Raw genomic sequence first — 16,941 nt, 5'->3', positions numbered from 1 at the left:
TATCCGGTAGGGGTATCTGAATATTGTCCAGGGACAAGTGTGTTCTATTAACACCCCAGGAGTTCTCGTGATGCCCTTGGATAAAATTCAGTCCCAAACTAGAAGTATTATTCACCATAGCAAAAGTCCATTTAGTATTCAGGAATCCTCAGCTTTGGTGCTGAAGTACTGCATCTAGTATAAAGGAATCACCCTGAGGCTGGGAACTAACAGCTGATACCTTTAAGGAAACCCCAATTTCTGCTTCCACTTTTTGAATTCTGTGCATAATGTGGTCCATAGGTTTATCCCATATGTCACCTTCTTTCACCAACAGGTTATGAGATTCCCTTGATAAATCATTTATAAACTGACTTTTCACATAGGATTCTGCATAACTTGCCATTCGGCATAAGCTTCTCTCTGCACTGCCAGTTACAGATTCAATGCAACAGGTTCTGCTTCACTCGATCCACCTCCTGACATGGTGACGCAGGGAAAGACCAATTATTGAACAGTCTCCCAGGCCAGTGTACTTTGGAGGCGGGAGAGGGGCAAAGTGTGACATTCTATTCTGAGGGGAAAAGAAAAATATTTTCTTGTTTTATTTCTTTGCCATCTATCAAATAGCTATGAACCCCCAGGGCAAAGGATATGGCTCCATCTCTCTTTAGTGGCATGTTCATATAGATAATAAGCACCCTCTACTATCAGTTACTCCATTAACTCAAGTGGCAAAGGATTGTGCTGAGCCTCTAAATGGGGGTCCCAGTGGTTCCACATAATGGTCCCATTAAAGATAAAAATCTCTACATTAAAAGAAGACTAAGGTTGCAAAGTCAAGCACTCAGAAGTTAGGAAATTCCAGAATGAAGGTTGACAACTTTAATTCGACCCCATGGGTGTATGCATTATGGTACAGTCTCTAATTACATACTATTTTTAACACAGGACCCCTGGCTCATTCAGTACACAAAATGGACATGCTCTGGAGACAAGTCAGGGTTGAACAGTGAATGGGGATGTTGCATTCATTTATTGCAGAAATTGGAAGGTGTGTAGTGAATGAGGTAGGGGATTACAGGAAGAAAAAGGATGGTCACAGTTAATGCAGCTGGTTGCCACCCTGGAGAACTGGATTCAATCTCTGCCTCTGCCATGCTGGTCAAATCACATAAATCAAAACTGTCACAGGTTGGCACTGTGTGTTTCTCATTTTCTAGATGCCCAACCTAAGACACTTAAGGTTTGATTTGCAGAAGTGCTGCGCACTCACAACTACAAATGAGATCAATAGAAGCCTCTTTTCTGAGCATATAAAGTACTATAAAATATAGGTACTCTGAAAAATCAGACACTAAGCTTTGCAAATTGTGCACACAAAAGCAATACTACTGACAGTTTTGGCTTTTAACTCTTTTCCTCAGTTCCCCTGGTGTAATACGGGGATAATATATGTCATATAATATATGTCATATGGCTGTTGTGAGGATAAATTCATTGGTGTTTGTAAAGCACTAAGATACTATGATGAGAGCACCATAGAAAAACGAATGAGCAAATTATTAATACTGTATTCAGTGTAGGATTTGGATAGGGTACAGAAAATGAGTGGGCCATACTTTAAATGATGATGAAAAGAAATATTAAATAGTTACCCATTTTGTTGAATTTCTTCATCAATGATTTAGATAATGCATAGAGAGTATACTTATAAAGATTGCAGATGATACCAACCTGGGAGGAGTTGCAAGTGCTTTGGAGGATAAGATTAAAACTCAAAATGATCTGGACAAACTGGAGGAATGGTTTGAAGTAAATAGGATGAAATTCAATAAGGACAAATGCAAATTACTGCACTTAGGAAGGAACAGTCAGTTGCACACATAAAATGGGAAATGACTGCCCAGGAAGGACTACTGTAGAAAGGAATCTGGGTGTCAGAGTGGATCACAAGCTAAATATGAGTCAACAATGTTGCACTGTTGCAAAAAAAGCAAACATTCTGGGATGTATTATAACATTCAGGAGTGTTGTAAGGAAGACACAAGAAATAATTCTTCCGCTCTACTCTGCACTGATTAGGCCTCATCTGGGGTATTGTGTCCAGTTCTGGGCACCACATTTCAGGAAAGATGTGGACAAATTGGAGAAAGTCCAGAGAAGAGCAACAAAAATGATTAACAGTCTAGAAAACATGATCTATGAGGGAAGATTAAAAAAAACTGAGTTTGTTTAGTCTGGAGAAGGGAAGACTGAGAGGGGACATGATAACAGTTTTCAAGTACATAAAAGGTAGTTACAAGGAGGAGGGAGAAAAATTGTTCTCAACCTCTGAGGATAGAACAAGAAGCAACAGGCTTAAATTGCAGCAAGGGCAATTTAGGTTAGACATTAGGAAAAACTTCCTAACTGTCAGGGTAGTTAAGCACTGGAATACATTGCCTAGGGAGGTTGTGGAATGTCACTGGAGACTTTTAAGAGCAGGTTAGACAAACACCTGTCAGGGATGGTCTAGAAAGTACTTAGTCCCTGCCTTGAATGCAGGGAACTGGACTAGACGACCTGCTGGGGTCCCTTCTAGTCCTACACTTCTATGATTCAGTGAGCACCATCAATCTGTGCATTGAACAAGGCAGGGGTCTTGTGTAAAAAATAGTATGTGATCATGTTATTAAAGACTGTATCATAATACATGCACACAAGGGGGCCAAATTAAGGTTACAATGGTAGCCTTATTTCTGACATTTCCTAATTTTGAATGGACTTTGAGGCCTTAACATTCTTTTGACATAGTAAAAGATGTACTATGGATGTTATATGAATATAAGCTGATGCATAGATTGCACTCTTGTTTAATTACTGTTAAGATAAAACATGCTGTGACAACCATATCCTGGTACATAGTTTGATAAATGCTGTGCTTTTGGCATAACTAAAATTAGGTCCTTCAGATGTAGCACACTGTGTACTTATAACAAGTATTTACACTGATTACATCATAGAATAGGAATGATCAAGATTATATATGTTCGATGGGCCAGATTTTGCCACTTATTCTTGATAAGTAGTAGCCAAACATAGAAGTCTGTGATACCACCTACGCCCCTGCTAAGAGGCACATCATGGTCCATGCACTCAGTCTGAGTAAATGGGTTGTACTTGAGTACTGGGAACAGAATTCTGTCCCCAGCTGCAGAGCATCAGAAGAATCACTCCACAGACATTACTGTAATCTCAGAACTACAGAGACTTTAGGGCTGCTGCATCTCTCTCACACTCACACGCACAGAGGTAAATGTTATGTTCATTACTGGATATGTACATGGCCACTGAGCAATCTACCTTGATCTTGCCCCTTACCTCTGCTTTCCCCAACACCCAGACCTGCCCTATCGGCTACACACATGAAGACCTTTCAGAGGTCCTTACCTGATCAGAATGTTTAGCCCAAGGGAGCTTGTGTTCCATCTGCATAAGAGCTCTGTGTAAGAGCTATCTGGTACAGGGACCACTGTGACAGATACTGCAACACCATGCAGTATCTTTGGTGACCACTGTATTACATTTATGAATCATTTCTGTATGATTGTGTTCTGCTCCACCGAAGATGGTTACCACAGCTCCTGCCCAGAACTAAAAACAGTGGGCAGTGATTACCTCTTGGACTGTAAACACCTCCAGACAGTTTCCACACCCTGGGGTGGTTTGTATATATTGGTTCTGACTGGGTTTTCCAGAGACTAAAAGACAAAGAAAGGTCTTCTGGTATAAATGGGTGAGCTTGAACTGACACAGGGCCTTCATTTTGATTCCGCAAACAGACAGGACTTTTTGTCTGGAGTGCGTGTGTGGACAACCCTTGAGGAAGGGTTGGACAGGATATGGGCCCACTAGGGCCCCATAAGAAAGGTGGGCAATTCCTGGTACGTTTCTTAGTAAGCATGTAGGAACTGTTACTCTTTTGTATATGTTTTCTCTATGATGCTTTACCCTAAGAATAAATGTATTCTGCCAAGAAAGAGCTGTGTGGTAACTTGTAACTGCTGTTCATAGCCCTCAGAGGGAAGGCAACACACGGGGATGGCCTTAGGCAGGTTGGCTTGCTGGGATATCACAATGTATGGCAGAAGGGCCTTAAAACCCACAATCAGAAGGAAGTGGGACAAGGGCCCCTACCCAGAGACAGGTGACAGCTGTAACCCTGAGACCTGACTGGGCTCTCCTGGAGTGGACCACAGAGGAGAGATGCAAGTGAAGTTACCCTGAAACTGTGAATATTTAGTCCATAGGAGCTTTTGTTCCATTTCTCAATGTAAGAACTATTTGGGACAAGCATCACCACTTACTACGTGCTTCCACAGCACCTAACACAATGGGGTCCTGATATGACTGGGGCCTTTTGGCATACTACAAATTATAAAATAAAAATGAGAAACTTCCTGCAGAAATGGGCTTAGCACAGCTTCTCATATCTTGCCCAAAAGGCAGCAGTCCCCTTTCAGCTAACCTGGAAAGATTGGTGTTGACCCCAAAGGTACCACGTTTGAGCCTCTGCTCTGATAGTAGGCAGAACATGTACTCTTGAGGTCAGCCACTGAATATGGGACTTCTGTTCATTACATTGTTTGCTCTAGGGTCCCATCAGTATTTTGCAGCCCCAAGAGCCTTATTACTTGTGCTTTCCTCACTGATTTTCCTCTTTAAGTCTGTAACATCTTATATCTAAAAAACTAGAAAACATTTCTATATATATCCTTTCCCCATTCTACTTGCTGAATTATGAAATGATGCAACAGGGAGATCATAAACCACCCTCACTCCCTGAAGTGCTATCTCACCCCTCTGACTCCACTCTTGACTCTTAATTCTATATAATACACTACACAGAAAAACAAATTAAACAATAAAAGTCTAATTTAAGCCTGTCAGAAGCAAAAGATACAGAATTATATTACTAAACATTATTGTTGAGCCCTCAGAATCATGGGTGACCTTGTACAGAATATATAGCCTTTCATTTTTATCCCCAATTAAGGTATGAATGGAAACTCTAAATTTCCTTAATGCTATTTCAGCATAGCTTTGTATTTAATTTGCTCAGTTTGATCAATAAAATATATATATATATACACAAATATATACAAGCTTGTTTTTTATTATTGATCAAATTGAGGAAATAGCATATTATATATATTTCCTCAGTTTATATATAATATATGTATGTGTTTGTGCTAAAGAGCACTTATCTTACTTTCACATATGAAAACTCTAGTGTTACACTCAAACTCCAGTGCAGGGAAACCCATATATGCCCATCAGAGTTTGCACATGCACATATGCCCAAAAGTGTGCCTAAAATTTAATGTGTAGTCAAAGGTGTAGTCCAAAATTCCTTCCACTGGGAGCCCTATTTACTGAAAATAAACTGCATTAGGTCAGCAGTTCCATCAGGCAGATCAGGAGATCAGCCAAATGATTTCCTCAAGGCAGGTAGACTATGTGTGGACTTGTAGGAAAAGAAAAAGATAGTGGCTCTTTAAAGGGTCACCCCCCTTGAAGTTTGGGATGGGGGAGAGGCATCACCTGATCTGGTGAGCAGCCCAGTGGGGCTCAAGTGACCCTTTGGGTCCTGTGTACCTGGGGGAAGATATATAAACCCTGTCCCTCTGGCTTGAGTCACCTCTCATGACTGGTTTCGCAGATACAAGGAGGCAATAAAGGGGCTTGCCATGTTAACACATGGCCATGGGAAACCCCGCTCCAATATGTGGGGTTGGGGTGCCCAGGAGCCTCAGAGTGACCAGCAAGGTCCCAGTGAAGACAGGCTGGGATCACCCCAGGATCACAACAGAGGCAGCCAGGGAGGCAGGAAGGCCCAGAGCAAACAGTGAGTGCAGGTGTTTTTCACTGGTGGGAGGCAGCCAAGCTAATTGCTGGTGCCTCCTTGTGGCAGGTGTCCAGTGCAAGTACTTGTTCCATAAGGGGCCTGGTTATGTGATAAACCAGAACTAGAAGTGGACTTAGGGAAAGGCATCTCCTGAAAAAACTGGGAAATGGGCATCTAAATGTCTGGTATAACCAGGATACACCCCCTTTCCCCAGCCCTTAGCCCCCATGAGAGAAGGAAAGTAGGGTCCTACCAATAGGCTGGCACCAACTGTGGAGAGCTGGGGATGGGGGGGCTGCAATTAAGGAAGGAATCTTGACCTGCAGTGTACGAATTATTGCCAGACAGTTCAACGAGGAGTTAAAGCAGTAGTTCCTAACCTGTGGCCAGTGGGGTCTTTCAGCGTGACCCACCACTCCCCTCCCGTTGGCTGCAGAAGGGAGCTGCTATTTAAGGACCCAGGTGGAGCGCGTTGCCGCGGGGCTGCAAGACCAGTGCAGGCTCCTTGCTGCAGCCAAGGGAACCGGAGATCAGCACTCCCCTCCCTCTGGCTGTAGCAGGGAGCACGGCAAAGCACTCCGCCTGGGTCCCTGGGTGCTGGGGTCCCTGCTGGAGCCAGAAGAAGGGGAGCACTGATCTCCCATCCCCCTGGCTGCAGAAGGGAGCCACTACCTAGGGACCCAGGTGGAGCGCACTGGGCTACAGGACGCATGCAGTTTCCCTGCTGCAGCCAGGGAGACGGGAGATCAGCGAGGACTCCTTCTGTCTGGCTGTAGTGGTTGGGAGGGGCTTCTGGTGGAGACTGGTGGTCTTTCAGGGTTGTAAAAATGATATCAGTGGCCCTCAAGCCAAAAAGGTTGGGAACCATTGAGTTAAATAATAAAGCTGAGGCCTAATTAAACCATATCCCTTGTACCTTGTCTTTATTTCCACATGTCCTCAGCAATGTACTAGACAATTGTATCAAGTCCTTAGATTCTTCAAATGTAACTGAATAATTACAGAAGCATTATGGTTCTCTTATCCTGACTTCTCAGTGCCCCAGCTTCTTCACAGGCAAATGAACCATGAATACATACTATATATTGCCTTCTTTAGAGAAGCCTGCCAAATAATTCGACAGTCTTATATTTCACATGTTCCTCAACAGCCTCAGATTTCACCAGGTTTAGATGCTGTATCTTAGAAACCTGCAGTGGAGACTTGTGGCTCTACATTTTTGAGTGCTTATTTACCCTCTTCATTGGTATATTGTTAAGATTAGTCAGTGTTTATACATGACTTTGAAACGGTAAAGTGCTTATAAAGCTGTTATTTTGAAGCCCAAAATATAGTAGTAATATCATTATTTTGGGGTTCAAACATTATTTCAGTGGGAATTTGGGGTATGCAAGTGTGAAGACTGGTTGGTGAACTGATCGAATGTTATCTGAGGAAGCCATTGAATGATAATATAGAACCTCACAATGTCACTTTTATATTAGCTTTTCAGGCTAAAACTGTACTTTCAAACCCCTGAGAAAACAATTTTATAATGCAAAATGCAACTGACCTTTACATTTAATGGCACTGCTGAGCATCTCTGTAATTAAATGTAAATAACTCAGAAAACAGAGGTTAACAGATACTTTTGTCCCATACCTAATTTACTGAAAAATAAGCATTATATGAAAATATTTATTTTTGTTTGAAAGAAATAAAAGGCTCTTTAAAAAAATTTCAAATGCTAAAGCTGAATATATTATTACTGTTTGAGAAATATATTTTTCTAATTTGCTCCTCTTGGATATTTGCATATAAATGACTATTTTGCAATTTATGCTCTATGAAATGGAGTGAATACAGTAATTAGGAGTAATCGACAGGTACATGGGCTGTATTATTATTAATGGTGCTTTTTTAATGAAAGTTAAATTTGTAATATGGATTTGTTTATATTTTGCAGAGCCTCTGCTCTAGCTCACTGTGGCCTTTAGCATGACAAAGAACAGAGCTCTGGAGACAAATCAAGAATGCCAGTGTTTGTCTTACTGGGGTCTGTAACACTGTCATAATCCAAAAATTGGCAACACACACTAAACCGAAGCACTAGAGTTGTGTAATATAAACCCCAAGGCAATATTTTCTCCAGACAAGATTTCTGTTGAAGTGATTGAGCTAGGAACCTCTGGTGGAGGGAGGATTGCAGAGCTCCATTGCAATCAGTACAATTTTGCCCCATGGAAGCCTTGGCTGAACTCACCTCATTTTAGAAACTGAAGTGTGAGTGAAACATGAAAAAAAATTCAGCCCAGAAAAAAAAAAATCCTTGCCGAAGCAGGTCTACCCAAAATTGAGGTGTAGCAAAGCACAAGGCAAGGGGTCAGGCTGCAAAAGGTGTTCCATGGGGCACTGCAATTGTGGAGGTAAATACTGTAAGCGGGCCAGGGATCCACTGGTTCAAAACCCCATTAAGAAGGTAACACAAGGAATCGTGGAACAAATTACCAAGGGAGGCTGTGGAATCTCTGTCACAGGAGGTTTTTAAGAACAGGTTAGATAAACACCTGGTACTTAGTCCTGCCTCAGTGCAAGGGACTGGATTAGATAACCTATTCAGGTCCTTTCCAGTCCTATGGTTCTATGACTATGGCTATGAGAAGAGGCCTCTGACATCATCACAGAAGGTGGGGTGGAGTTTTCTGCAAAACTTTCTGGCCATTGTTGGTTCTGGCTAGTTTAATGAATCAGCAGCAGATCTGTAATTCTTGACCATTGACAAGTCATACCCCAGAAAAAGAGAGTTAAGGCTTTGATCTAGAAAACACTTATGCATGTGCTTAAATGCGCTCATTAGAGAAGTTCTGTCAAAGTTAATGGGACTATTCATGTTCTTAGGGTCATGTGCGTGCATAAATGTTTGCAGGATCAGGGCCAAATATTTTAAAAGGAATCCACCAATAAAAAAAACGTGTAATGGCTTAGCATTTCCAGACACTGACTATATGTCCTACTGAAGACAAAACAGATCCATGCCCTGGTGTATATACTCATAACACAAGTGATAAATATATACAAATGTTAATGGTCAATTAGCTATCATGAAACAAAATTAAGAACCTGCACTATATCCTAATCTCTTAAATCGTTTCCCCACAAATTACATAATCGTTTCATGTTATTATTAGACATTATGACCATGCTAGAAATACAAAATCAGGGAGTAAATATTTCATCTATAAACAACTGTGTTACAGATATGAATGAATGTGAAGTAATGTTAGAAGGAAGTTTAACTAGATTATTTAATATTGTATGCATGTTCATATTTCCTGTTTAGTCTAATGTTTATCATTTACTGTTTAGTCTTTCAACCTGGTTAGCAAAATTTTCCTCTTCATAATCCACTAATGTTTTAAATGGGGTTCTTTTTTAAATTACTGCACTGCATTTTTCAGTGTAACATAATACTGAGCCACATTCTCAGCTTCAGTGGAGCTGTGCCAATTTATACGTATATGGCCCAATATGTTCTATCAAAGGAAACATATTTGGATAAGTTTTGCCTAAAAATTTAAAAATATACACATGATTATTTTTTCTGTATGATTTATAATTAGAAAAATGACTCTGCTGGTCATAGTTAGAAAAGTGACTATATAGTAAAAAAAAAATCCAGAACTTTCTTCCTCTAGACATCTGCTTCCTCAGCGTTTTAAGTCTTATCTGTTCACATTAGTGACAAATAGGTTGGTATTATTTTTTAATGCCTGTTAGCATTTCAGAGCCAATAGCTCCTTGGAACAGCAAGATGGATTATATTCTGGTCTGTACATCTTCAAAAGTATTGTAATCTAAATTCCAATTGCGATGCCAAATTCTGTCCTCAGATACATAAGTGTTGGGTTTCGTAGGTGTAATTGAGGGAAGAATATGACTTGCATATCTTTGTTAACTCTAACAATGCACAAACCAGGGGGAAGAGAAAAAGGCCAAAAATCAAACAGCTTCATGTTCAAATACCAGGCTGAGATTTCAGCACAGTTAGAAATAAAAACACACCAACTTTTTATTTGCCAGCCTGGTGACATATTCAAAAAACAATCTGCAAATACTGCACAGATCCTTAAACCCCCCAGCCCTGCAATATTTAAGCATGTGGGACTGCTCACGTGTTTAGCCATTAAACAGTTGCTGAAGTCTTTGCCAGATCTGGGTCTTGAACACCATCCTGTGCGCACACACTTAACTTTGATTTCAATGGGACTACTCATTAAGCACACACAAGTGTTTGTAGGATCAGGGCCTTCACCTTAATGTGTGGGTGTGCAATTTTTATTGTAAAGTTTTAAAATATCCAAATTAATATAACAGCAGTAATAATAGAAAAATGGAAAATTAAACCACAATTACAATTAACATGAACAAAAACCAATTAAAACCTTAAATCTAGTGAAACAAAAACATCTGAAGAATGTAATGCAAGGACAATTCAAAACAATCTCACAGTGTTGCATAAACTTATAAGTAGATTTGGTCAAAAGCAGGAAAAACAGTTTCACAACAAATTAAAAATGTCAAAGTTGTTTTCATTTCATGACACTTGAAAGGAATATTTTCAAATTTTCATAAAATATGTCTTCAAAAAGATTTCAAAAATTCAAAATTTTGAATATTAATTTTTCCCTTTCTCTTTTTGCCACTATGTGCAGTAAAAAGATATTTGTTTTGTTTTCCTACTTTTTCCTTTTGCATCTCTGTAACTTTCAAAATCTTCTACAACTTGACAGCTTGAATCACAGTTCATCTGTATAATCTTATATAACCTTACAAATCCTCAATCTAATATGTGATAAAAATGCAGAGTGTTTTGAATTATGAGAATTTTTTGCTATGTATCGTTCAAATGCCTGTGTTTTAGATTTTAGGGATATTAACCAACCTGAATGCCTTCTATGAAGAGGTGACTGGCTCTCTGGATGTGGGGAAAGCGGTGTACATGATATACCTTGACTTTAGCAAAGCTTTTGATACAGTCTCCCACAGTATTCTTATCAGCAAGTTAAAGAAGTATAGGTTGGATGAATGGACTATAAAATGGATAGAGAGCTGGCTAGATCATCGGGTTCAACGGGTAGTGATCAATGGCTCCATGTCTAGCTGGCAGCTGGTCACAAGCGGAGTGCCCCAGGGGTCGGTCCTGGGGTTGGTTTTGTTCAACATCTTCATTAATGATCTGGAGGATGGGACGGATTGCACCCTCAGCAAGTTTGCATATGACACTAAGCTAGGGGGAGTGGCAGATACCCTGGAAGGTAGGGATAGGATACCGAGTGACCTAGAAAATTGGAGGATTGGGCCAAAAGAAATCTGATGAGGTTCAGCAAGGACAAGTGCAGAGTCCTCCACTTAGGACGGAAGAATCCCATGCACAGCTACAGACTGGGCACCAACGAGCTAGTCAGCAGTTCTGCAGAAAAGGACCTGGGGGTTACAGTGGATAGGAAGCTAGATATGAGTCAGCAGTGTGCCCTGGTTGCCAAGAAGGCTAATAGCATATTGGGCTGCATTAGTAGGAGCATTGCCAGCAGATCGAGGGAAGTGATTATTCCCCTCTATTCGGCATTGGTGAGGCTGCATTTGGAGTATTGTATCCAGTTTTGGGCACCCCCACTACAACAAGGATGTGGAGACGTTAGAGAGAGTCCAGCGGAGGGCAACAAAAATGATTAGGGGCCTGGAGCACAAGATTTATGAGGAGAGGCTGAGGGAACTAGGCTTGTTTAGTCTGCAGAAGAGAAGAATGAGGTGGGATTTGATAGCAGCCTTTAACTACCTGAAAGGGGATTCCAGGGAGGATGGAGGTAGGCTGTTCCCTGAGTTTCGTACCACATTTGGGTGAAGTTTGCAGCAGAAGGGAAGTTGCTGCCCCTCCTCCCACCACTGCCCTGCCATCCGCAGCCGCCGCTGCCCCCACCATGGAGCCCCTTGCTGGCCAAGCTGCTTGGAACCCGGAGCCTGCCTCCTGATCTGCTGTGCAGAGCCGGGCAGGGGCTGATGTTGGGGTGTCCCTCTTCCCCTGTCCATTGTGTCCTCAGGTGAGCAGAGCGCGCCCCTCACCCCATCCCCTGCCCTGTGGAACTGCCCCACCATGCCAACTAGGGACTGCGCACCTGGCCGACACCGCAACAGCAGCACCCCCTCAGATACAGCCCCTTCCTGCACCCTGAGCTACTCCCCTGCCTTCACACAGCCTCTATTTACCCCCCGCCTGTAGTAATGTATTGGAGCTGGTTGAATTATTAATTGGGAATAATATTTCCTGTGGGCTGTTCACTATTCAACACTGATTTCTCCAACAATATTTGTTATTCAAAATATTTTTTAAATTATTGTAAGCAGGGACTGAGCATGCAGGGATTAATGGAGGAATAAACCATGGCTAGGAATGTATGGTGACACTGTACTGCTCACCTTGTCTGCAAAGATGCTCCAGGATGAAAAAGAGAGAGAGAGAGAGAGACTGTTGCACTAGATTTTGTTTAGTATAGAACTGGCAGGTTGCTGCCTAAAAAGAGGCCATTTTATTATTGTTGTTTACATTTATTATTGTAAATATCAGATGACATCAATAAGATTTCTTGTGGATGGACATTTCCAGCAATGAAAATATTTAATAGAAAATATATGTAATACTGGCTTGTTTTTTTTTTTTTGACAGATGGGTTTTAAAATCTATTTTGGGTTGCTGATTTTTGGGATTATGGTGTTTTCTGCTTCTAGGATTCAAGATTATTTCTTATTGTTGGAGGATGAAATTCAGTTTCTTGTGCCAGTAAGGTAGATCCTAATTACTTTAAACATTATCACTTGTGGTATCCAAATTCCAATATGTATACACCATATTAGATTACACTCTGCATAGATCTATTTTATTATTTCACATATGATTGACACGTAGCTTGATATGAGTGGTGCAGCACCTAAGCATTAATATTAAAAGGAGCAAACATTTTTTCCCAGTTCCTATTTGCTCTGGCTTAAAATATGAACAAAATCTGAATTTAATAAAATGCACTAGCATCAAGAAACTTGAATGGGACCTCACAATACAACATAACGGCATTGTGCATCCACAAGAGTCTCAAGATTCAGTAAGTATACGGAAGATACAACTATCCCTGCAGTTCAGGAAAGTGAATATACATCTCAGTTTATTTTAGTCTGTCTCAAGTGTCAGCAAAATAAGAATAATTTAATGCAATAGTGTGTTACTGTACTACCTCCTCATCCTTGAAATGCCACTGAATAATATTCTGTTCCTAAAAATGCTCTTTATTTCCTAACAGTGATGTTAGCTCTATGATTTAACTATCATCTTCCCACCTCAAGCCAATCACCTGCTTAAAGTTATCACCTTATTCCTATGATTACATACATCAGTCATAACAGTAAAAAGTGACTGGAATGTTAATTTCACATTTACAAAACACTTGATTATTTTTGTAGTTGTTACCAATAATTATATGATCCAGTCTAACTTTTCACAGGCCAGCAGAACAAATAAAAACCTTAACTTTCCTCTGTTTCTAGCAGGTACTGAAGGCTGTATAAGTTTTTATTTTATTTCACAGTAATGCATAAAGTGTGTGTGTGTGTGTTGGGGGGGGGGGGGGGGGGGGGGGGAGGATATGATATTTTACTGGTTCTGCCAGAAAAACATTATTACATTATAGTTTTCCATTGCAGAACTATTATGGGGTCTTATTTTCATTCATTACATCAACAAAGGTTGGTTTTTGCTGACAGATCACAACAAAGGCCCATGCACCTATGGTGACCTATATCATAGCTGCAAGGAGACCAGGAAAATCTGCGTGCATCCATATCACACACCTTACCTTAAGTTTAGCCAGGAGTAGTTCATGATCTTGTAGTAGTTTTTTGGTCTCATCTTGATTGCTGCCAATTTCTAATACATTTGGTATTGACTCCGCCAGCTGAAGTTGCACCCATTTCCCACACTAAAATGCAAACATAAACAAACACCCAGTGTGTATCATCCAGAAAACACAAGTGCTCTTTATATCCCATCCCCAAAACATACCAGTTAAGGCCCAAATGGATCTTCCCTGGCAGACTCCTGCACCCAAATATAGCCCTAGTGAAGGCAATGAGTGCAGGAATCGACTTACATGTATCCATTTGCATAATCAGGCCCCAAAGTATAAAAAATCCAGTGAACACAAACTTCAATAATGGGATGCCATAAAAACTGTATGGTAAATCAAGTTTCATTTGAAGCAACATACCCAGGTCCCAAATTCTTGCTTCGTCCAATCTACCCATGCAGTTGTCAAGATTTTAAAGGAAAAAAAAATCATACCAGAGACTAAAAATAACCTTTTCTCTCTCTCTGGGGATTGATAACATATTTATAGCTGGAGTGTGCATGGATATCTCTTAGCTAAGGGGCACGGTGAACTGATTTCCTAACCTTCTCACAGCAGAAACAAATTAAAGCACATATGAGGGCTGTCACTTTTACATAACCCAGCTGTCCTCTGCACCCAGAGTTCTACTTGTGCATTTCTCTAACAAGTGCTTTTTGTGTTTTGATTTTTTTTTTCAAGTAACATCCTAAAGGTCTTTGCATAGCTGGGGGAGAACATTACTAAAGGAACATAAAAGCTAGAAACTGATGGATCCAATCCTGCAAATCCTTACTCAGGCAAGTATGGCTCATTTTGTTTCTTGTTGAACTGAGAGATTTCCAACTCTATATAAAGATACGAGCAACATTCATCGGTTCAAGATTTGTTTAAAGCATCTGATATAAATATATAATGTTACTAAGCACTTAACCCACAATCATGTCTGCAGCAGATAGATCATGAGCCAGGCTGTGTAGTGGAGTGAGCCTCCGCAACCAGGAGCCAGGACAACAGGCGGGACTGCCACTTCATAATAGCTACTTCAGCCTCAGGATTGGAGTAGACTGCAAGGCACCTGTGCCTCCATCTCTATGCTGGGAGAAATGCCAGGAGGATTAGCATAGTAGCAAATCCACTAGCTCATTCCCACCAGCATCTAAATCCCTACTGAACTGCAGAGCCAATCATGAATATAAGTTTGATGGTGCACAGAGGAGCAGTATGCGTCCTCTCCAAAATCCTGTCCTTTTTTGCAGCATCTTAGCAGATAGGTCTTTCCACATCTGCTAAGGAAGAGGAGAAATTTTCTGCTGGGAGGAAAAGAAGCCCTATGTCATTCTAAATGCAAAATCTGACCCCCATTACTGTCAGTACACACATAGTCACTGTCTTTAATCTATCTTATAGTTATCAAACTCTAATATCTTAGGTTAGCATTTTTAGAAGTATCTAAGGGAGTGAGGTGCCTAACTTCCATTGCATTCCAACTGGTGGAAGATGTCTAACTCCCTTAGGCAGATTTGAAAACTCCAGTCTTATTTAGCATCCCAAACTGCATGCAGGTTTTGTAAACTGGAACTAGTCTTTGCAACGGTTTTTCAGGTCTTTATGAACACCAGGAGATACACAAGAGTTACTACTAAATATATATGATAAAGGCAACCAACTTTTTTTTTTAAAGGATGACTATGATTTTAATTGATTTTTTTTCAGCTAATACTATGAACAAGACATGGCTAACTGAAATGGTTCTTTGTGCATTTATGACAAATTAAAATTGTACAATGAACAGAGTCGATAAATACATTTATTAAAAAAGATTAAACTCCTCAAAGGCATGATGTTCATGTGTATTATTATGATCAACATTTTTACAGTGCCCTAATGTACACTGCCACCTTTTAGAATCCGACATATTCTAGGCCCCTAAGAACTTACATAGTTTGGCTGAATAGTTTTGGTTCATGTAAAAAAGAAAAGTGATACACTGTAAATAGCATGAATTTATTAGGAGGTTTTCTACATACTAACTTAAGCAATAAAATAAATGTACTTGCCTGGTCAATGTTGTACGCTGCATAGCTGCTGATATGAGTAGAATTTGGAATAGGCTGTTACTAAATACTATGCAGACCTAAATCCACAGAGCTAAGAGCATAACTGTTAGCAAATGCTGTCTTACCTTAAGTATAGCTATAACAATCCTGGAATCTCCAGCCTGAACAGCAACTGAACTGACTGTTGTTGTAGAAAGATGCTCACCAAAGTTGCCTTCATTTGACATGGTGTTTCAGAACTGGACTTCATACGTTACTGTAGCCTCAATACACTTGTGTGCGCACCCTGGTCATTTCAGAAAGCAACAAAAACAGGGTTACTTGGATTCATTCAGCAAAAGAGCTCAGCTAACACCTGCCAAAAGGAAAGAACAGGAGGTTAAAAATAGACAACCCCATTGAGTTTATCATTCTTGAGAGAGAGATTTGACACACCCCTAGTTTGGTAGCATTAAGCTGCCTGTTCTTTTTTGTCATTATCTGAAGTGTAAAGGGCTGCCTCAGTGAACATCATCTGACTGGATAAGCAAATAGAAAAAAGATATTTAAATCAAAATAGCTGGAATCAATTTCACAACTAATGCTGTACAGATAGATCCAATATTATAGGGCTTTAAAACAAGCAAATAGCTGATCTAAATATTCGTCTTGTACAACGTCTTATTTTCCCTATTTATTAATTACTAATGAACTGCATAAATTTGCTGAATATATATTTTCTCTGTCAGTGTACATTACAAAGCACTATTATACATACATATATATATAAAAAAAAAATGACTATATATTTGTCTCTCACACACACACACACACACACACCCAACCCTGTGAATGGAACCAGAATATATTTCTTACCAAAAACATTAAAATGTATAGTGACCATATAAACTAAGAAAGGAATCAAAATATCCTGTGTAGGCTTTTGATAGGTACTTTATCACTTAGTACTGTTAGGATTTTTTATTCAGTACTCCACTTTATAGCAAGTTGTTCCTATATTTCATTTAAGCTTAAGTAATCCCTCTTTAGTAATATGCTTTTAAGAGGCACATTTCCCAACTCACTAAAAGGCTTCAATGTACATTAGTTTTTATTCAGCGCA

The 16,941-nt window shown here is 40.1% G+C and overlaps 1 protein-coding gene across 50 annotated transcripts in view; it reads right to left on the bottom strand.

Moving 5' to 3' along the window:
* TTN (titin) overlaps positions 1-16,121 on the bottom strand; it is a 465,728-nt gene extending 449,607 nt beyond the window's left edge. For all 50 annotated transcript variants that reach the window (XM_067549108.1, XM_067549128.1, XM_067549138.1 and 47 more), the window contains exons 1-2: positions 15,965-16,121; positions 13,750-13,872 (exon numbers count right to left, since the gene is read on the bottom strand). In XM_067549108.1, the coding sequence (XP_067405209.1) occupies positions 13,750-13,872; positions 15,965-16,066 (225 nt within the window). In that variant the 5' untranslated portion in view covers positions 16,067-16,121. The remainder of the gene's footprint in view (positions 1-13,749; positions 13,873-15,964) is intronic.
* Between the last annotated feature and the right edge of the window lie 820 nt (positions 16,122-16,941).

Source organism: Emydura macquarii, unplaced genomic scaffold (assembly GCF_026122565.2).
Source record: "Emydura macquarii macquarii isolate MOO-44397 ecotype Brisbane River unplaced genomic scaffold, CSIRO-AGI_Emac_v2 contig_1253, whole genome shotgun sequence".
Classification (NCBI taxonomy): domain Eukaryota; kingdom Metazoa; phylum Chordata; order Testudines; family Chelidae; genus Emydura; species Emydura macquarii.
This window is presented reverse-complemented; position numbering and strand designations above follow the sequence as displayed.